The sequence below is a fragment of the Carcharhinus amblyrhynchos genome, chromosome 34 (assembly GCF_965287045.1).
Source record: "Carcharhinus amblyrhynchos chromosome 34, sCarAmb.v2.hapA, whole genome shotgun sequence".
NCBI classification, from domain to species: domain Eukaryota; kingdom Metazoa; phylum Chordata; class Chondrichthyes; order Carcharhiniformes; family Carcharhinidae; genus Carcharhinus; species Carcharhinus amblyrhynchos.
This window is the reverse complement of record NC_137357.1, coordinates 17,358,085-17,373,945: the sequence shown is the minus strand read 5'-3', so window position 1 is coordinate 17,373,945 and position 15,861 is coordinate 17,358,085. Positions and strand designations below refer to the sequence as shown.

General features: G+C 52.0%; 1 protein-coding gene across 1 annotated transcript in view; it reads right to left on the bottom strand.

Annotated features, from left to right (window-relative positions):
- Positions 1-14,449, bottom strand: part of cds2 (CDP-diacylglycerol synthase (phosphatidate cytidylyltransferase) 2) — a 30,802-nt gene extending 16,353 nt beyond the window's left edge. The window contains exons 1-3 of the mRNA XM_080216791.1: positions 14,238-14,449; positions 4,151-4,269; positions 2,269-2,365 (exon numbers count right to left, since the gene is read on the bottom strand). Of these exons, the coding sequence (XP_080072917.1) occupies positions 2,269-2,365; positions 4,151-4,269; positions 14,238-14,288 (267 nt within the window). The 5' untranslated portion in view covers positions 14,289-14,449. The remainder of the gene's footprint in view (positions 1-2,268; positions 2,366-4,150; positions 4,270-14,237) is intronic.
- Positions 14,450-15,861: the final 1,412 nt, after the last annotated feature.

Below are 15,861 nucleotides of genomic sequence, written 5' to 3'. Positions count from 1 at the left end.
AGTAAGCTGCTAACAATACCACTGGACTTTAACAACGGCATGCCACATTTTCTTGTTGAATTTTCTTCCTTGCATTTTACTGAAAGTTCGAAGCACTGTGTACATATCCAACTCTGAGCCAGGATCACTTCACCACACAGCGAGGCTTGCTTGGTGTGCGTGTGTGTGCGCGCGCACTCATTTACTGCTACTGATCTGACATACTGCAGACGGGATGATTTCACTATGACTTCATTGTTTACTGTCCTGTCCCTGTACCAATATTTTTCTTTCAAAAAATCAGATAATGTTTGCACCAGGGCATTGCGATTTTGTTGACCAATGAAAGCACGCATTTGTGGAATTCCAGTACTTTGCCATTTTTACTCTGAGTTTGATTTAGTAAAAGCATTTTGCAATAGCAGATGCTTGCAGGATTAGACTATTTTCACTCCCATCTCAATTTACTGAGTCCCAGGTTCAACTTCAGGAATTAAATGAAAGATTTGCTGGTTCCTTTGTGGTAAAGGCTGCTGCACTGATACACACGGACTCGCCTCGAGTTTAAACACCGGGTGCCAGTTTTAAAGCTGATGTATTGCCCAGTGGTGCTATAATCACGTGCACAGTGCAGCTGGGATGGTGAGGGATAAACTCAGTTAGTGTTTCAGCTCCTGGATCTTATTCATTCCGTCACGATTGTGTCAATGTGTACACCTGCATCAGATCAGGGCAGCATCAGGCTCGGGTCTGATCTTTCCCCAGAGTCAAAGCCTGTCACACAAAAGTTCTCAGGTTTTGGTTCAGTGGGTAGCATTCCTGACTTTTGTTTAAATTTATTCATGAGACATGGGCAACGCTGGCTGGGCCAGCATTTATTGCCCATCCCTAAATATCCCTGAAGGGTAGTTCAGAGTCAACCACATTGCTGTGGCTCTGAGTAGGCCAGACCAGGTAAGGATGGCAGATTTCCTTCCCTGAAGGACATTGGTCAACTCTGATGGGTCTTTCCGACAATCGACGATGGTATCATAGACAGCAGTTGATTCTTAATTCCAGATTTTATTTTTCATTGAACTCAAATTTCACCATCTGCTGTGGCGGGATTCGAACCTTCGTCCCCAGAACATTATCCTGGGTCTCCGGATTACTAGTCCAGTGATAATAATACTATGCCACTGCCTCCTTGTCAGTCTCAGACCATGGATGTGGAGATGCCGGTGTTGGACTGGGGTAAACTCAGTAAGAAGTCTCACAACACCAGGTTAAAGTCTAACAGGTTTATTTGGTAGTAAATGCATCTGTAAGCTTTCGGAGTGCTGCTCCTTCGTCAGGGGAGTGGTATGTTTGTGGTCAGAACTCCCCACCCACCTGACAAAGGAGCAGTGCTCTGAAAGCTAGTGGCGTTTGCTACTAAATAAACCTGTTGGACTTTAACCTGGTGTTGTGAGACTTCTTACTGAGTCTCAGAACACTGCCAGAGTCTTGAACATAGTCAGGGTGATATTTCAATATTACAGGTTGGAGGCACTGTCGTCAGTGAATCCTGAAACCAAGTGTCCTCTCTTTCACTTCTATGTAAAAGATTCCCAGGAATTATTCCAAGTAAGAGCTTGGTGTCTTGGTCAGCAGTGATTCTCTAAAAACAGGTGATGTGGTGACATACTTTGTAACAGTGGCTCCAATTCAAAAGTAGCCCATCGAATGTGCAGCAGCATGGGACATTCTGAGAAACATTACAGAGGTGCAAGTTTGATTTGGGATATGTGGTAGTGACTGGCAAACTTGGTGCAAGGCACCAAAGCATTTATAAATCACCAATTTTGGGGGAGATCATAGAATCCCTACACACAGAAGGAAGGCATTCAGCCCATCGAGTCTGTACCAACCCCAATCACACCCAGGCCCTATTCCCATAACCCCACACATTTTACCTGAAGTAGTCTCCCTGATACTAAGGGGCAATTTAGCACGACCAATCAACCTAACCCACAAATCTTTGGAGTGTGGAAGGAAACTGAAGCACACGGAGGAAACCCATGCAAACATGGGGAGAAGATGTAAACTCCACACAGAGTGTGACCCAAGTCGGGAATTGAACCTGGGAGCCTGGCGTTGTGAGTCAGCAGTGCCAACCATGGTGTGGGAGATCAGTGGAATAAGCAACTCTTCCTGAACAACTGGGTCGACCAGATTGAGGCTAAAATTTCTCCTGGCAATTGAGTTTTCATTGAGAAAGAGCAGATGTACACAGAGTCAGGGAGAATAAAGTGTAGCACTGTCACCTACTATCATCATCAGAACCATGGGTCCCAGGTAGATGATGAGGAAAAAGAAGCTGATCATGGCCAATGTGAGGATCCCTCGCACCCACCAGTTCTTCCATCTGTCAACAGGGAGAGAAAAGAAAAGCTTTACGATTCCAAATCACCTGCTGTCAGTCAATCCCTTTCCCTTCCCTCCACCTCCACAATTGTCCCAGGAATCTCAGCTTGGTTCAGGGACAGCACTCCTCCCTACCCTCGCAAGTCCACGGGTTTCATCGTGGGGTGTCAGAACATGTTCACTTTCTTGCCCAATACCTTCTTCTTCCACACCCAGTCCGTCCCACAATGTACAACTGGCTGTGACACTTGCCAAATGAGGCCTGAACCCATCTCCATATACACTCAGACAACTCAAGTCATCTTAAAAGCAAATAAAGTACTTGGATCCATTGCTGCAAGAACAGGGCTGCAAAAAGACTTGTATAGAACCGTGGTCATTTGACACACTGTGTAACGTTGCTGCGTATCCTTTATTATAAAAAGGATAGAGAGAGAGCAAGAGAGACACAGGGTAAGAGACAAAACGATAACGAAGATGGAAAAGGGTGGGAGATCTTGTTTCTGGAAGGTTGTTGGATGTATCGATAGGGTAGGTTTAGAAAGCACAAAAACGAGAGACCATCAACAAAGTCGTCAGAATTCAGGAAAAACTCCCTTTATCCAGATCATTGTTAGAATGTGGAACTCACTCCACACACAGTAGCTGAGACGGACAGCATTAGGGGAATCTAAGGGAAAGCTGAATAAGATGAGGCAGAAAGGAATTCTGTCGACACGGTTTGCTGAAGTCAGATGGAACATTGCGAGCAACATAAACACTAAAGCTGTACACTAAGTAAACTGTCCCAGGCTGACCTGAAATGTTGCACAGCAGGACTTGAAGAAAGAGGCGTTTATCCAGTGCCTTTAGATGCAAGACGGACACCAGGCTGGGGTGGGGGCTGAAATTCCACCTGCAGGGATCCTATCTGTGCTCTTTGAGTGAAATTGTTATCCCCATTCATTTTTGTGAAAATAATGCGCACATGTTTCTGATCCCAGCGAGGAACATAATATGCAAAAGGGACCTTTTTGTTAAAAAAAAACCGAGGTCTTCCTCCCAGCTCACACGTAATGGTGTGATACCCTCCCCATCCCAGTGCCAGTGGGTACAATTTTGTCTTTTAAAAAGCGTTTAGATTGTTTTCTGACTAAGATGGGTGTCGGGGGATATGGGTCAAATGCAGGCAAATGGGACTAGCTTCGGGGATTAAAACAAAGGGAGGCATGGACGAGTTGGGCCAAAGGGCCTGTTTCCATGCAGTGAACCCCTGTGACTCTACGGTGGTCAGGCCAAAGGGTCCAGACCGCCAGTGACTGAACCCCAGAGAAATCCCACAGGTTTATCAAGTGTTGCTGGCCTGGAAAAGGGGGAATTAGGAAGAAACGTGTGGGGAGGACACATTTAATTGGCAGCTCTGAGAGTTTTCACAGGTTGAACGGTTACCTCTATGTGCCATTCGATTTGTGAAAACCGCTACGTCCCCCCACCTACCCTCCCCACCCCCAATTCATCTTCAGGCTTGTGAGGGGGCAGGCGAATTCCAAATGCACTGGACGACAAAAGTACGGCTGGCTACTCCAGTTTTACACCTTGTCCAATGTTGTTCCACTTCCGAGTGGAAAGCAAAGCAACATTTCACATGCTTCTTAATGCAAGCTGAATGTCAGGCCTGGTCAAATGAACGAGGTGCATATTATCCCCAAACTAACTCCAAGCTGTTCCAAGTTCTATGCAAAACAGAGACTTCGACTGTGTACTGCGCATCTAGAGCCAGAATGTAAAACTCTTGTCATTGCTGCACCTTGAAGAAAGGCCTGACAGGGCCTTGTTCAGCACCTCTGGAGTATTATCCACTGAAGCAACAGCGTCCGTTCCAGAATCCTGCTTCGCATCGCTTGCAGAGGCCATCGCCACCGATTCCTGTTCACACATTAAAAAAAAGGAAGGTGGGTCAATTGAAAAGCTGAACTGATCGGAATCAGGTCAGCAGCATCTGAAAGAACAAGGTAAATGTTTGTGCTGAAGGGTCCCACAATCATAACTCCTACTTTCAGAGGCCCATCACATTGCTGTGTGTTTCCACCATGGGCTGCGTTTTATTTTTATCCCCAAGTTCACCAGGGGTTCATTTTCTTTATTAAGACTGCCGCAATTATGAAGGGACTGAACTCAGCGGGAGTGTACTTGTCTGCATGTTTATCTTTTGACATGGGCAGCTTCCAGGGCAGTGTTTTGACAGAGTGAAAGTTTAAAGCTTATGTAATAGTGTCGCAAGTAGGCATGCATTAACACTGCAATGAAGTTACTGTGAAAATCCTCCAGTCGCCACACTGCGGTGCCTGTTTGGGTACACTGAGGAAGAATTTAGCACCCAACCAGCATGTCTTTCCTGTCCAGAGGAAACTGGAGCACCTGGAGGAAAACCATGCCGACACAGGAAGAATATGCAGACTTCACACAGACAGTGACCCAAGCCGGGAATTGAACCTGGGTCCCTGGCGCTGAGAGGCAGCAGTGCTCACCACTGTGCCACCACAATGATGAATGATTAAGAGAGGCTGAAGCTTTACTCCTCCAGCTCACCACCCGCATACTTTCCACACTCTGGATTTACGCTGTGAAGAAACCAGTCTCCAATGGGTGAAGACAAGTTTCAATGAACATCACGCCACATTGGAATTCAAAGGCATAAGATACATTGCTAAGAGACGAATGAAGTTTGTTGATTTGATCCAAGGTGAACTGCACAAGCAATGACTGGAAGTACAGAGGGAATTAATTCCAGGCACCAGGGCCTGACCCACAGGGAAAACAACCCTTGCATGGTCCTGAGCAGATATTTCAGATCCTATGGGCACAGTAAGAAGTCTCACAACACCAGGTTAAAGTCCAACAGGTTTATTTGGTAGCTCGAGCTTTTGGAGCGCAACTCTGAGTGACTCACCTGATGAAGGAGCAGTGCTCCGAAAGCTCGTGCTGCAAATAAACCTGTTGGACTTTAGCCTGGTGTTGAGAGACATCTTCCTGTGCCCAGTCCAATGCCAGTAACTCCACATCACAACTCCTATGGGGTATGGACAGGGTGGATGTGGAGAGGATGTTTCCTTTCGTGGGACAATCTAGAACAAGGGTGACACTGTTTAAAAATAAGGGGTCACCCATTCAAGACAAAACGTGGAGAATTTCTTTGTCTGGGGGTTGAGAATCTCTGGGACTCTCTTCCTCAAAAGGCAGTGGAAGCAGAGATAGGTAGGTAGAAGTTGGCAGATATGAGTAACATGGGGGTGAAAGGTTATTGGGGGTGGGTGGGATATTGTGGACCGACAGAGGAGGCTGAAGAGGCAGCGCCAATCTCCTAGGTTTCTATCAAAAGGGAAAACAGGCAACACATTGCTTTTAGGCAGCAGGAGTAGGATAGTTTCAATTCAGAGAGTACTACAGTGCAGAAGAGGCCCTTTAGCCCATCTGCACCAATGTGTGAAATGCTCTGACCTGCCCAACTTATCCCACTTGCCAGCACTTGGCCCATAGCCTTGAACGGTGTGGCATGCCGGGGAGTAATCCAGGTACTTTTTAAAATGATGTGAGGCATCCCACCTCCACTACCCTCCCAGGCAGCACATTCCACACTGTCACCACCCTCTGAGCAAAAAAGTTTTCCTCAATTTCCCCCCACCCCCCCCAAAAACCTTCCACCCCTCATGTTTAATTTGTGCTCCTTCATAACTGACCCTTCAACGAAGGGGAACAGCTGCTCCCTATCCATTTTGTCCATGGCCCTCATAATCTTGTACACCTCGATCAAGTCACCCGTTAATCGTCTCTGATCCAGAGAAAATAACCCAAGCCTATACAGCCTCTCTATATAACTGAAATGCTCCATCCCAGGCAACATCCTGGTGAATCTCCTCTGCATCCCCTCCAATGCAATCACACCCTTCCTACAATGTGACGGCCAGAACTGCACACAGTGCTCCAGCTGTGGCCTCACCAAAATTGTATACAACACTGGGGTTCTTCCAAACTGTTTGAACCACTGCTATTAAAGACACAAGATGGCTGCACTTTGACAAGTGAAGCCACAGAAAGTCAGAGTTTAAAATGGGTGTGCAATGTCAGTGAGAACTAAATTGCCAACACAGACGCACAGCAGTTACATGAAGTTGGTGAACTCACTTCTATGAGGCTGCTGAGGCAGGACAAAGCCCTGTGAGGTGCACAGCAACAGCCCTGCAGTAATGTAAGTGCATGTTCTCTTGAAACACTGGAAGCTGAGATTACGCCAGGTTCTGAAGGGAAACGTTTGTTTGTGGTCTAACAGTATGTGAGTGGGAGAATGAGAGTGAGGAGGTACTTCTGACCGAGATGCAAAGTGAAGAGGCACATGAGTTCCTGAACAGCTTCACACGGTTTACCACCACGGCTAGGCTTCTCTACCCGTGCCTCTTCCCATTTCCAGTCAGAAGGATGGTCTTGCAGCTTTCTGGTATTTTTTATCTGCTGCACTGATCTCACACACGCCAAGATTGGTGACAATAATCAGACTAAGTTTTCCAAGAGCTGCCAGACACAATAATGACCAATTAAAGCAGCTGAGGAAGTGATACAGATTAATCTTCCCTGGCTGGGCATGCAGTGTTCCCCGTGGCATTACCTCACCTGAGTGCTATTTCTGTGCATACACTCAGTCAGTCAACAGGCTGTTTGACACGGTGGACAGTATCAGAGTCAAGGCTTCTCCTGTCCTCATCCAAAGTTCACACAGTGCAGCAAGGACTGTTGCCTAGTGACCAGAGAAGAGCACAGTGAGCCTTTGGCCACTCAGTCCCTTAGGTACCAAGGTGGACCTTCCCAATCCCCTCAGGCACAATGCAGGACGGCCCTGATCCCTAAGGTACAATGTCAGACCTTCCCAATCCCCTCTGGTACAATGCCAAAAATCCCCGAGTCACCACACTCTGGCGGGGATTGAACCCGGGTCCCTGGCGCAGTGACGCAGGAATGCTAACCACTGTGCCACCCCTATACGGATCACTGTAAAATGTACTTGTGACATCTGACCAATCTCAGCTAGTTAGCAGAGTTGCTGGGTCAAGCTCTCCAGCTCACGCCTTCACATCAACGCACTGAACTGGAAATGTCAAAGACAAGAACTTGAAATGGGATCCACTGAAATGGTGGGGTTGGGGCGGGGGGGGGGGGGGGGGGGGGGAGAGAGAGAGAGAGAGAGAGAGATAGAATGCTCAGATAGTGATTAGCCCAACCTGACTGAGAGAGACTGATCAGCCATGACCATACTGAATGCAAGGGCGCTGGGGGAAACTTCAAGGGCCCGGTGGCGTATTCCTGTTTCCAATTCTCGTCAGCATCAGAGGAGCCCTCTCAACACACTCCAAGATCAACCTGGGAAACAGGTTTATCCGCAACTCCTCTGCAAACTTTGCAGTCTCCATAAACACACCCAATGGCTGACCAATAATTGATGAGTGCAATCCACCCTTCTACAATTTGTTGACAAGTCACTGCTCCTCCCTGTAGCTCTTGTAATGAACTCAGCAGTAAGCAGCTGCACGACGCACAGCCCACTGTCACATCGGGCCACTGACTGCTGTCCAAATGACAAGAGAGCTGCAGCTTTCCGGAATAACCTCAAGAGTTTCCTAATATCCTGTTCTCAGAGCAAAAACAATAGAATACAACTCTGTCTGACCTGGGACTGGGATTAAGAAAACAGTGAAACAATGCTTGCAAAAGGCAGGACGCACAGGACAGATGTACAATTGAGTGAATAACTCTTTGCACAAATCAAAGTGCAGATCCACTTGTAACAGATGGAGGCTTACTAAAATGATGAAACATTTAACTGACTGCACCTTGAGCTATTGCAATTAAAAAATGTTGCCCCAGTCGCACTCAGCAGAAAATAATCCTTCCCAATGATTCGTGACTGAATCATGGGGTGGCACGGTGGTTAGCATTGCTGTCTCACAGTGCCAGGGACCCGGGTTCAATTCCCGGCTTGAGTCACTGTCTGTGTAGGGTTTGCACGTTCTCCCTGTGTCTGCATGGGTTTCACCTGAGTGCTCCAGTTTCCTCCCACAGTCCAAAGATGTAAGGTGGATTGGCCATGCTAAATTGACCCCAGTGCCAAGAGGATTAGCAGAGTAAATATGAGATTACGGGAATAGGGCCTGGGTGGGATTGTGGTCAGCGCAGACTCAATGGGCCAATGGCTTCCTTCTGCACTGTAGGGATTCTATGACTGACCAGTGGAACAGCTTCCCAAAACACATTCCCAATACCTCACAGACACATGTCCATCAAACATGCCCTGTAAAGGTTGTGCAAGAATGGAAGGGAATAATGTCATAGGGGACAGTCCATTCAGCTCCTCGATCATAGTTCTGCCATTCAGTCCAGTCGATACCTTTTGTTCCACATCACCCGGATCAAAAATCAAGCAATTTCAGCACACAACGATTAATGTGCTGAAGGCTTCTTTTGCACCACCTGATTCTATTGTACAGACAAGCCTTTCAGACTCCGATAACCCTTGGTGTGACGAATTGCCACCTGACATTGTTCCTGAATCAAACTGGAAGATTCCCCTCACGAAAGGAAACTGTTTTCACCCAGCTGATTGCCCTCATTTCACATTGGTCAGTTGGCTCAGCCTGTAATCATCAGCACATCACGGAGAACAGGCCTGGTCTCCACAACCTCAGAATTTAACTCTTGCATCTCTACTACTGTTTCAGCGTCTTGCCTCATGCAGACTTTGTCTGCAATACTGTTGGACTGAATGTTTGTTTTAAACCTGCCAAATCACCTTCAGTGACTGAACATCTGCTGACAGCAGTGAAGGACGGACACTGCTTGCCTCATCATTCTCTTAGCTCTGTGCATCAACCATTAGATGTCTCTTTGGAACCGGAGATAGTGAACGAATGCGTTGCTGAGACTGCTATCCCTGGGGCGTAGGAGGCGATCTTATTGAAGTCGATAAAATGATGAGGGGCATAGATCAGCTAGATAGTCAACAACTTTTCCCAAAGATAGGGGAGTTGAAAACGAGTGGGCATAGTTTTAAGGTGAGAGGGTCCAGAGGGGCAATTCTTTTCACACAGAGGGTGGTGAGAGTCTGGAACGAGCTGCCAGAGGTAGTAATAGAGACAGGTACAATTTTGTCTTTTAAAAAGCATTTAGACATGGCTAAGATAGGTACAGAGGGATATGGGCCAAATGTGGGCAATTGGAGTGAGCTGAGTGGGAAAATGAAAGGGCAGCATGGACACGTTGGGCTGAAGAGCCTGTTTCCATGCTGTAAACCTCTGTGACTCCATTTTAAAAAATGATCTAATCCCCTTGAGTTGGGCTTTAATGGGATCTTGCTGCAATTAATAGAACGCTCAAAATGTGGGAAAAAAAACTAAAAGGATGATTTTTTCATAAAGTAAAGGTCCAAAATTCATAAAGATTCAATTCTTGTTCAGCAGAACCCAAGTGCGAAATAGCAGATGGAAACCATGACTCAGATTGATGCTAACTGCATGGAAATTTACTTTTTAAAAAAAGCAACCGACACAAAAATGCTCAATTTTGAAAAATATTTCTGTGGCTGTCAAAGAATTTGATGAATGAGATGAAAAGGAGTTTGGTCTTGATTAGAAGCAACAAAAGCAGGGAATACTGAATAGTAACAAAAAAAAAGTGCTAGTATTCTTTCAACAGTCTAAACATTGTGACCAAAGATAACGTGAGAGATTTTTCCGCAACTGATCCCAAAGGTGCACATGGTAGCAGACAAAGCACAATTACGCTCCATTAAACAATGTTATAAAGGTGGCGTCACATCTGGGCACAGTCTACACAGTCTCTGTCTACACTTCCCGCTGCCTCCGAAAAGCAGCCAGCATTATCAAGGACCCCATGTGTCCAGACATGCTCTCTTCCATCAGGAAAAAGGTGCACAAGTTTCAAGTCGACCGAACGATTCAAGAACAGCTTCTTCCCTGCTGCCATCAGACTTCTGAATTGACCTACCTGGAGTGGCACAGTGGTGAGCTCACAGTGCCAGGGAACCAGGTCCAATTCCTGGTTTGGGTCGCTGTCTGTGTGCAGTCTGCACGTTCTCCCCATGTCCTCCCAGTACTCCAGTTTCCTCCCACAATCCAAAAAAATGTGCTGGTTAGGTGGATTGGCCATGATAAATTCTCCCTCAGTGTCTCCAAACAGGAGCTGGAGTGTGGCGACTTGGGGATTTTCAGAGTAACTTCATTGCAGTGTTAATGGAAGTCTACTTGTGACTGATAAATAAACTTTATATTGAGTTGATCTTTCCGTACACCTGAGCTATGACTGTAACACTACTACTTACTGTAACTCTGCTTTCCCCCTCCCCCATGTACTCTATGAACAGTATGCTTTGTCTGAATAGTGCGCAGGGAATAATACTATTCACTGTATCCCAATACATGTGACAACAAATCAAAAGTCCAGTCAAGGAGGGCAGATAATGCATTGCCACTGTAACTTGGACAATAACAGTGGAAATGAAATGGAAGCATAAAGAGAATTAAGGACACAAACATACAGAGTGAAGCGAAGCTGGTTCATTTCCAGCACAGAACTGGAAAACAGATAAGTGATGTTAAAGTTATCTTGAGACTTGGTTGGACCATACAGCACTGTGCACTGGAGAAAGACGAAACACAACTGAGAGAGAACGCACATCCGAATGTTACAGAGTGCAATGTCTCACTCAAAGCAAAGGCTGAGGGATGGTCTGTCAGAAGTTGTCAGACTATGAATCGATTTAACCAGGGACTTGTCAACACAACTTTCCCACTGATGGGGAAGACCAGATCACAAAGTTAAAACCAATCTGGGAGGGGAGGGGGAATAGACTGGGAAGGGGGATAAGGGGGAAGGGGGAAATGGGGTGGCGGGGGGAATGGGGCAGAAACGGGGTGGCGGGGGGGGGGGCGAATGAGGGGGAACGGGGTGGTGGGGGGGAATGGGGGGGGAAAACGGGGTGGCGGGGGGGAATGAGGCGGAAACGGGGTGGCGGGGGGCGAATGGGGGGGAACGAGGGGGAACGGGGTGCTCCCCCCCGGGCAGTGGGGGGGAATAAGGGGGTGGCACAGGGCAGCGAGGGGGAATACGAGGGTGGCACAGGGCAGCGAGGGGGAATACGAGGGTGGCACAGGGCAGCGAGGGGGAATACGAGGGTGGCACAGGGCAGCAGGGGGAATAAGGGGGTGGCACAGGGCAGGGGAATAAGGGGGTGGCACAGGGCAGGGGGAATAAGGGGGTGGCACAGGGCAGGGGGAATAAGGGGGTGGCACAGGGCAGGGGGAATAAGGGGGTGGCACAGGGCAGGGGGAATAAGGGGGTGGCACAGGGCAGCAGGGGGAAGAGGGGGGTGGCACAGGGCAGCAGGGGGAAGAGGGGGGTGGCACAGGGCAGCAGGGGGAAGAGGGGGTGGCACAGGGCAGCAGGGGGAAGAGGGGGGGTGGCACAGGGCAGCAGGGGGAAGAGGGGGGTGGCACAGGGCAGCAGGGGGAAGGGGGGGGGGGGGTGGCACAGGGCAGCAGGGGGAAGAGGGGGGTGGCACAGGGCAGCAGGGGGAAGAGGGGGGTGGCACAGGGCAGCAGGGGGAAGAGGGGGGTGGCACAGGGCAGCAGGGGGAAGAGGGGGGTGGCACAGGGCAGCAGGGGGAAGAGGGGGGTGGCACAGGGCAGCAGGGGGAAGAGGGGGTGGCACAGGGCAGCAGGGGGAAGAGGGGGGTGGCACAGGGCAGCAGGGGGAAGAGGGGGGTGGCACAGGGCAGCAGGGGGAAGAGGGGGGTGGCACAGGGCAGCAGGGGGAAGAGGGGGGTGGCACAGGGCAGCAGGGGGAAGAGGGGGGTGGCACAGGGCAGCAGGGGGAATAAGGGGGTGGCACAGGGCAGCAGAGGGAATGAGGAGGCGGCACAGTGTGGCGGGGTTGGAAACGATGGTGGCGGGGGTGGGAACGGGGTGGTGGGGGGGAATAAGGGGAGGCACAGGTGGCGGGAGGGCAACTGGGGAGGGAACCGGGGTGGGGGGGATGGAGAAGGGGGGGGAATGTTGGTTGGGGGGGGGGGTGGGGATGAGGGGGGGGATGGGGATGAGGGGGGGGATGGGGATGAGGGGGGGATGGGGATGGGGATGAGGGGGGGATGGGGATGAGGGGGGGATGGGGATGAGGCGGGGGATGGGGATGAGGGGGGGATGGGGATGGGGATGAGGGGGGGATGGGGATGAGGGGGGATGGGGATGAGGGGGGATGGGGATGAGGGGGGATGGGGATGAGGGGGGATGGGGATGAGGGGGGATGGGGATGGGGATGAGGGGGGGATGGGGATGAGGGGGGGATGGGGATGAGGATGAGGGGGGATGGGGATGGGATGAGGGGGGGATGGGGATGAGGGGGGGATGGGGATGAGGGGGGGATGGGGATGGGGATGAGGGAGGGATGGGGATGGGGATGAGGGAGGGATGGGGATGGGGATGAGGGAGGGATGGGGATGGGGATGAGGGGGGATGGGGATGAGGGGGGGATGGGGATGAGGGGGGGATGGGGATGAGGGGGGGATGGGGATGAGGGGGGGATGGGGATGGGGATGAGGGGGGGATGGGGATGAGGATGAGGGGGGGGGATGGGGATGGGGGGGGATGGGGATGAGGATGGGATGGGGATGAGGGGGGGATGGGGATGAGGGGGGGATGGGGATGAGGGGGGGATGGGGATGGGGATGAGGGGGGATGGGGATGAGGGGGGATGGGGATGAGGGGGGATGGGGATGAGGGGGGGATGGGGATGGGGATGGGGATGGGGATGGGGATGAGGGGGGGATGGGGATGAGGGGGAGATGGGGATGAGGGGGGGATGGGGATGTGGGGGGGATGGGGATGAGGGGGGGATGGGGATGAGGGGGGTGGGGATGGGGATGAGGGGGATGGGGATGGGGATGAGGGGGGGATGGGGATGAGGGGGGATGGGGATGGGGGTTGAGGGGGGATGGGGATGAGGGGGGGATGGGGATGAGGGGGGGATGGGGATGAGGGGGGGATGGGGATGAGGGGGGGATGGGGATGAGGGGGGATGGGGATGGGGATGAGGGGGGGATGGGGATGAGGGGGGGATGGGATGAGGGGGGGATGGGGATGAGGGGGGGATGGGGATGAGGGGGGGATGGGGATGAGGGGGGGATGGGGATGAGGGGGGGGGGGATGGGGATGGGATGAGGATGAGGGGGGATGGGGATGAGGGGGGGATGGGGATGAGGGGGGGATGGGGATGAGGGGGGGATGGGGATGAGGGGGGGATGGGGATGAGGATGGGGATGAGGGGGGGGGATGGGGATGAGGGGGGGGGATGGGGATGAGGGGGGATGGGGATGGGGGGGGATGGGGATGAGGGGGTGGATGGGGATGAGGGGGGGATGGGGATGAGGGGGGATGGGGATGAGGGCGGGGGGATGGGGATGAGGATGGGGATGAGGGGGGATGGGGATGGGGGGGATGGGGATGAGGGGGGGATGGGGATGAGGGGGGGGATGGGGATGAGGGCGGGGGTGATGGGGATGAGGATGGGGATGAGGGGGGATGGGGATGGGGGGGGATGGGGATGAGGGGGGGATGGGGATGAGGGGGGGATGGGGATGAGGGGGGGATGGGGATGAGGGGGGGATGGGGATGAGAGGGGGGGATGGGGATGAGGGGGGGGATGGGGATGAGGGGGGGGGATAGGGATGAGGGGGGATGGGGTGAAACCCCCACATATTGCCCCCTCTCCAGCAGCTCCTCCCCCGCTGTCTTTATTTTAAAGGGGCAGTGCGGGATGAATTTGGCCGACTCTCTCACCTGCTCCTCCAGCAGCTCCTCCTCACCGCCCCGGCGCCTCAGCTCCGTCATGACGGCTCCGTGCTCCCGCCGCTGGGCCGCCGCTCCCACACCGGCACACACACACCGACCGGGAAATGCTCCGGATCCCCGCCCGGCGCCGCTCACTAACCGCCGCCTGACTCCCAGCACCAGCCGCCGCCCTCTGCTCGCGAGATCCCCGCTTGCCGGCCCGCCGCACGCTCCTCCCGCCGCCAGGGGCAGCGGCTGCGCTCCTCCCACTGTTTGGGGCAGTGACGGCACTGCTGCTGCTCCTCCTCCCGCCGCTCGGGGCAGTGGAGGCGCTCCTCCCGCCGCGAGGGGCCGTGGAGGCGCTCCTCCCGCCGCCAGAGGCAGGGGCGGCGCTCCTCCCGCCACTAGGGGCAGTGGCGGCGCTGCTGCTGCTGCTGCTCTTCCCGCCGCTAGGGACAGTCGAGCGCTGCTGTTTCTCTCGCTCCAGGGGCAGTGGCAGCGCGGCTGCTCCTCCCTGCCGCTAGGGGCAGTAGAAGCGCTCCTCCCGCCGCTCGGGGCAGTGGAGGCATTGCTGCTGCTCCTCCTGCCACTGGAGGCAGTGGCGGCTCTCCTCCCGCCGCCAGGGGCACTGGCTGCGCTGCTGTTGCTCCTCCCGCCGTCGTGGAGACATTGCAGCTGCTCCTCCCGCCGCTAGAGGCAGTGGAGGCGCCAGCCCTCACCCCGCCCCATTGACGGCACTGCGCATGCTTAGAGTCAGTGGTGCGGCGGAAACCGTGGGTTCGAATCCCAGTGAAGAACCTCACTGGTTTGAGAGAAAAGTGCATTTGAAGCAATTTTTTAATGCGGCATCTCGGCCATTTGGCTAAGATGCAAATAAGATCAAGCCCTGGAGGAGGAGCTACACCTACTCCAGTCAGCTTGGATCATGTAGATCAAGCCCAAGACAGGAGGTGAGAGCCCTGTCTTGTCAGCTTGGATTGGGAATGTCCCAACTTGTTGGGACTCTGAATTGGGTTTAATTTGACTTGATTGGATTGGAATAAAGTTTAAAAAAAACATCAAGTTAAAGTCCAACAGGTTTATTTGGTAGCACTGCAACTCATCCGCTTCATCCTAAACCACAACGTCTTCACTTTCAACATCCATTGACATGTAACAGTCATGGGAACCAAATTCACACCTCAGGAGACCAACGGTGCGACCAAATAAACCTGTTGGACTTTAACCTGATGTGAGACTTCTTCCTGTGCCTACCCAAGTCCAATGCTGGCGTCTCCACATAATCCCTGCAAGGTAGGAAAAGGCCATTTGGCCCATCGAGTCTGCACTGACTCACTGACAGAGCATCTCATCCTTGTAACATATTTACCCCTCTCAATAACCCCTTAACCATCTTTGATTTTTTTTTGTTGCATGTAAGATTGCTTTGTATGGTTCATCTGTAAAAGTTGGTGGGACACCAAGGGTCAATTTAGCAATCAACCTAACCCACACATCTTTGGAGTGTGGGAGGAAACCGGAGCATCCAGAGAAAACCCACGCAGACACGGGGAGAACGTGTAGGTCCCACAGAGACAGTCACCCAAGCCAGGAATCGAACCAGGGTCCCCAGCACCGTGAGGCAGTAGTGTTA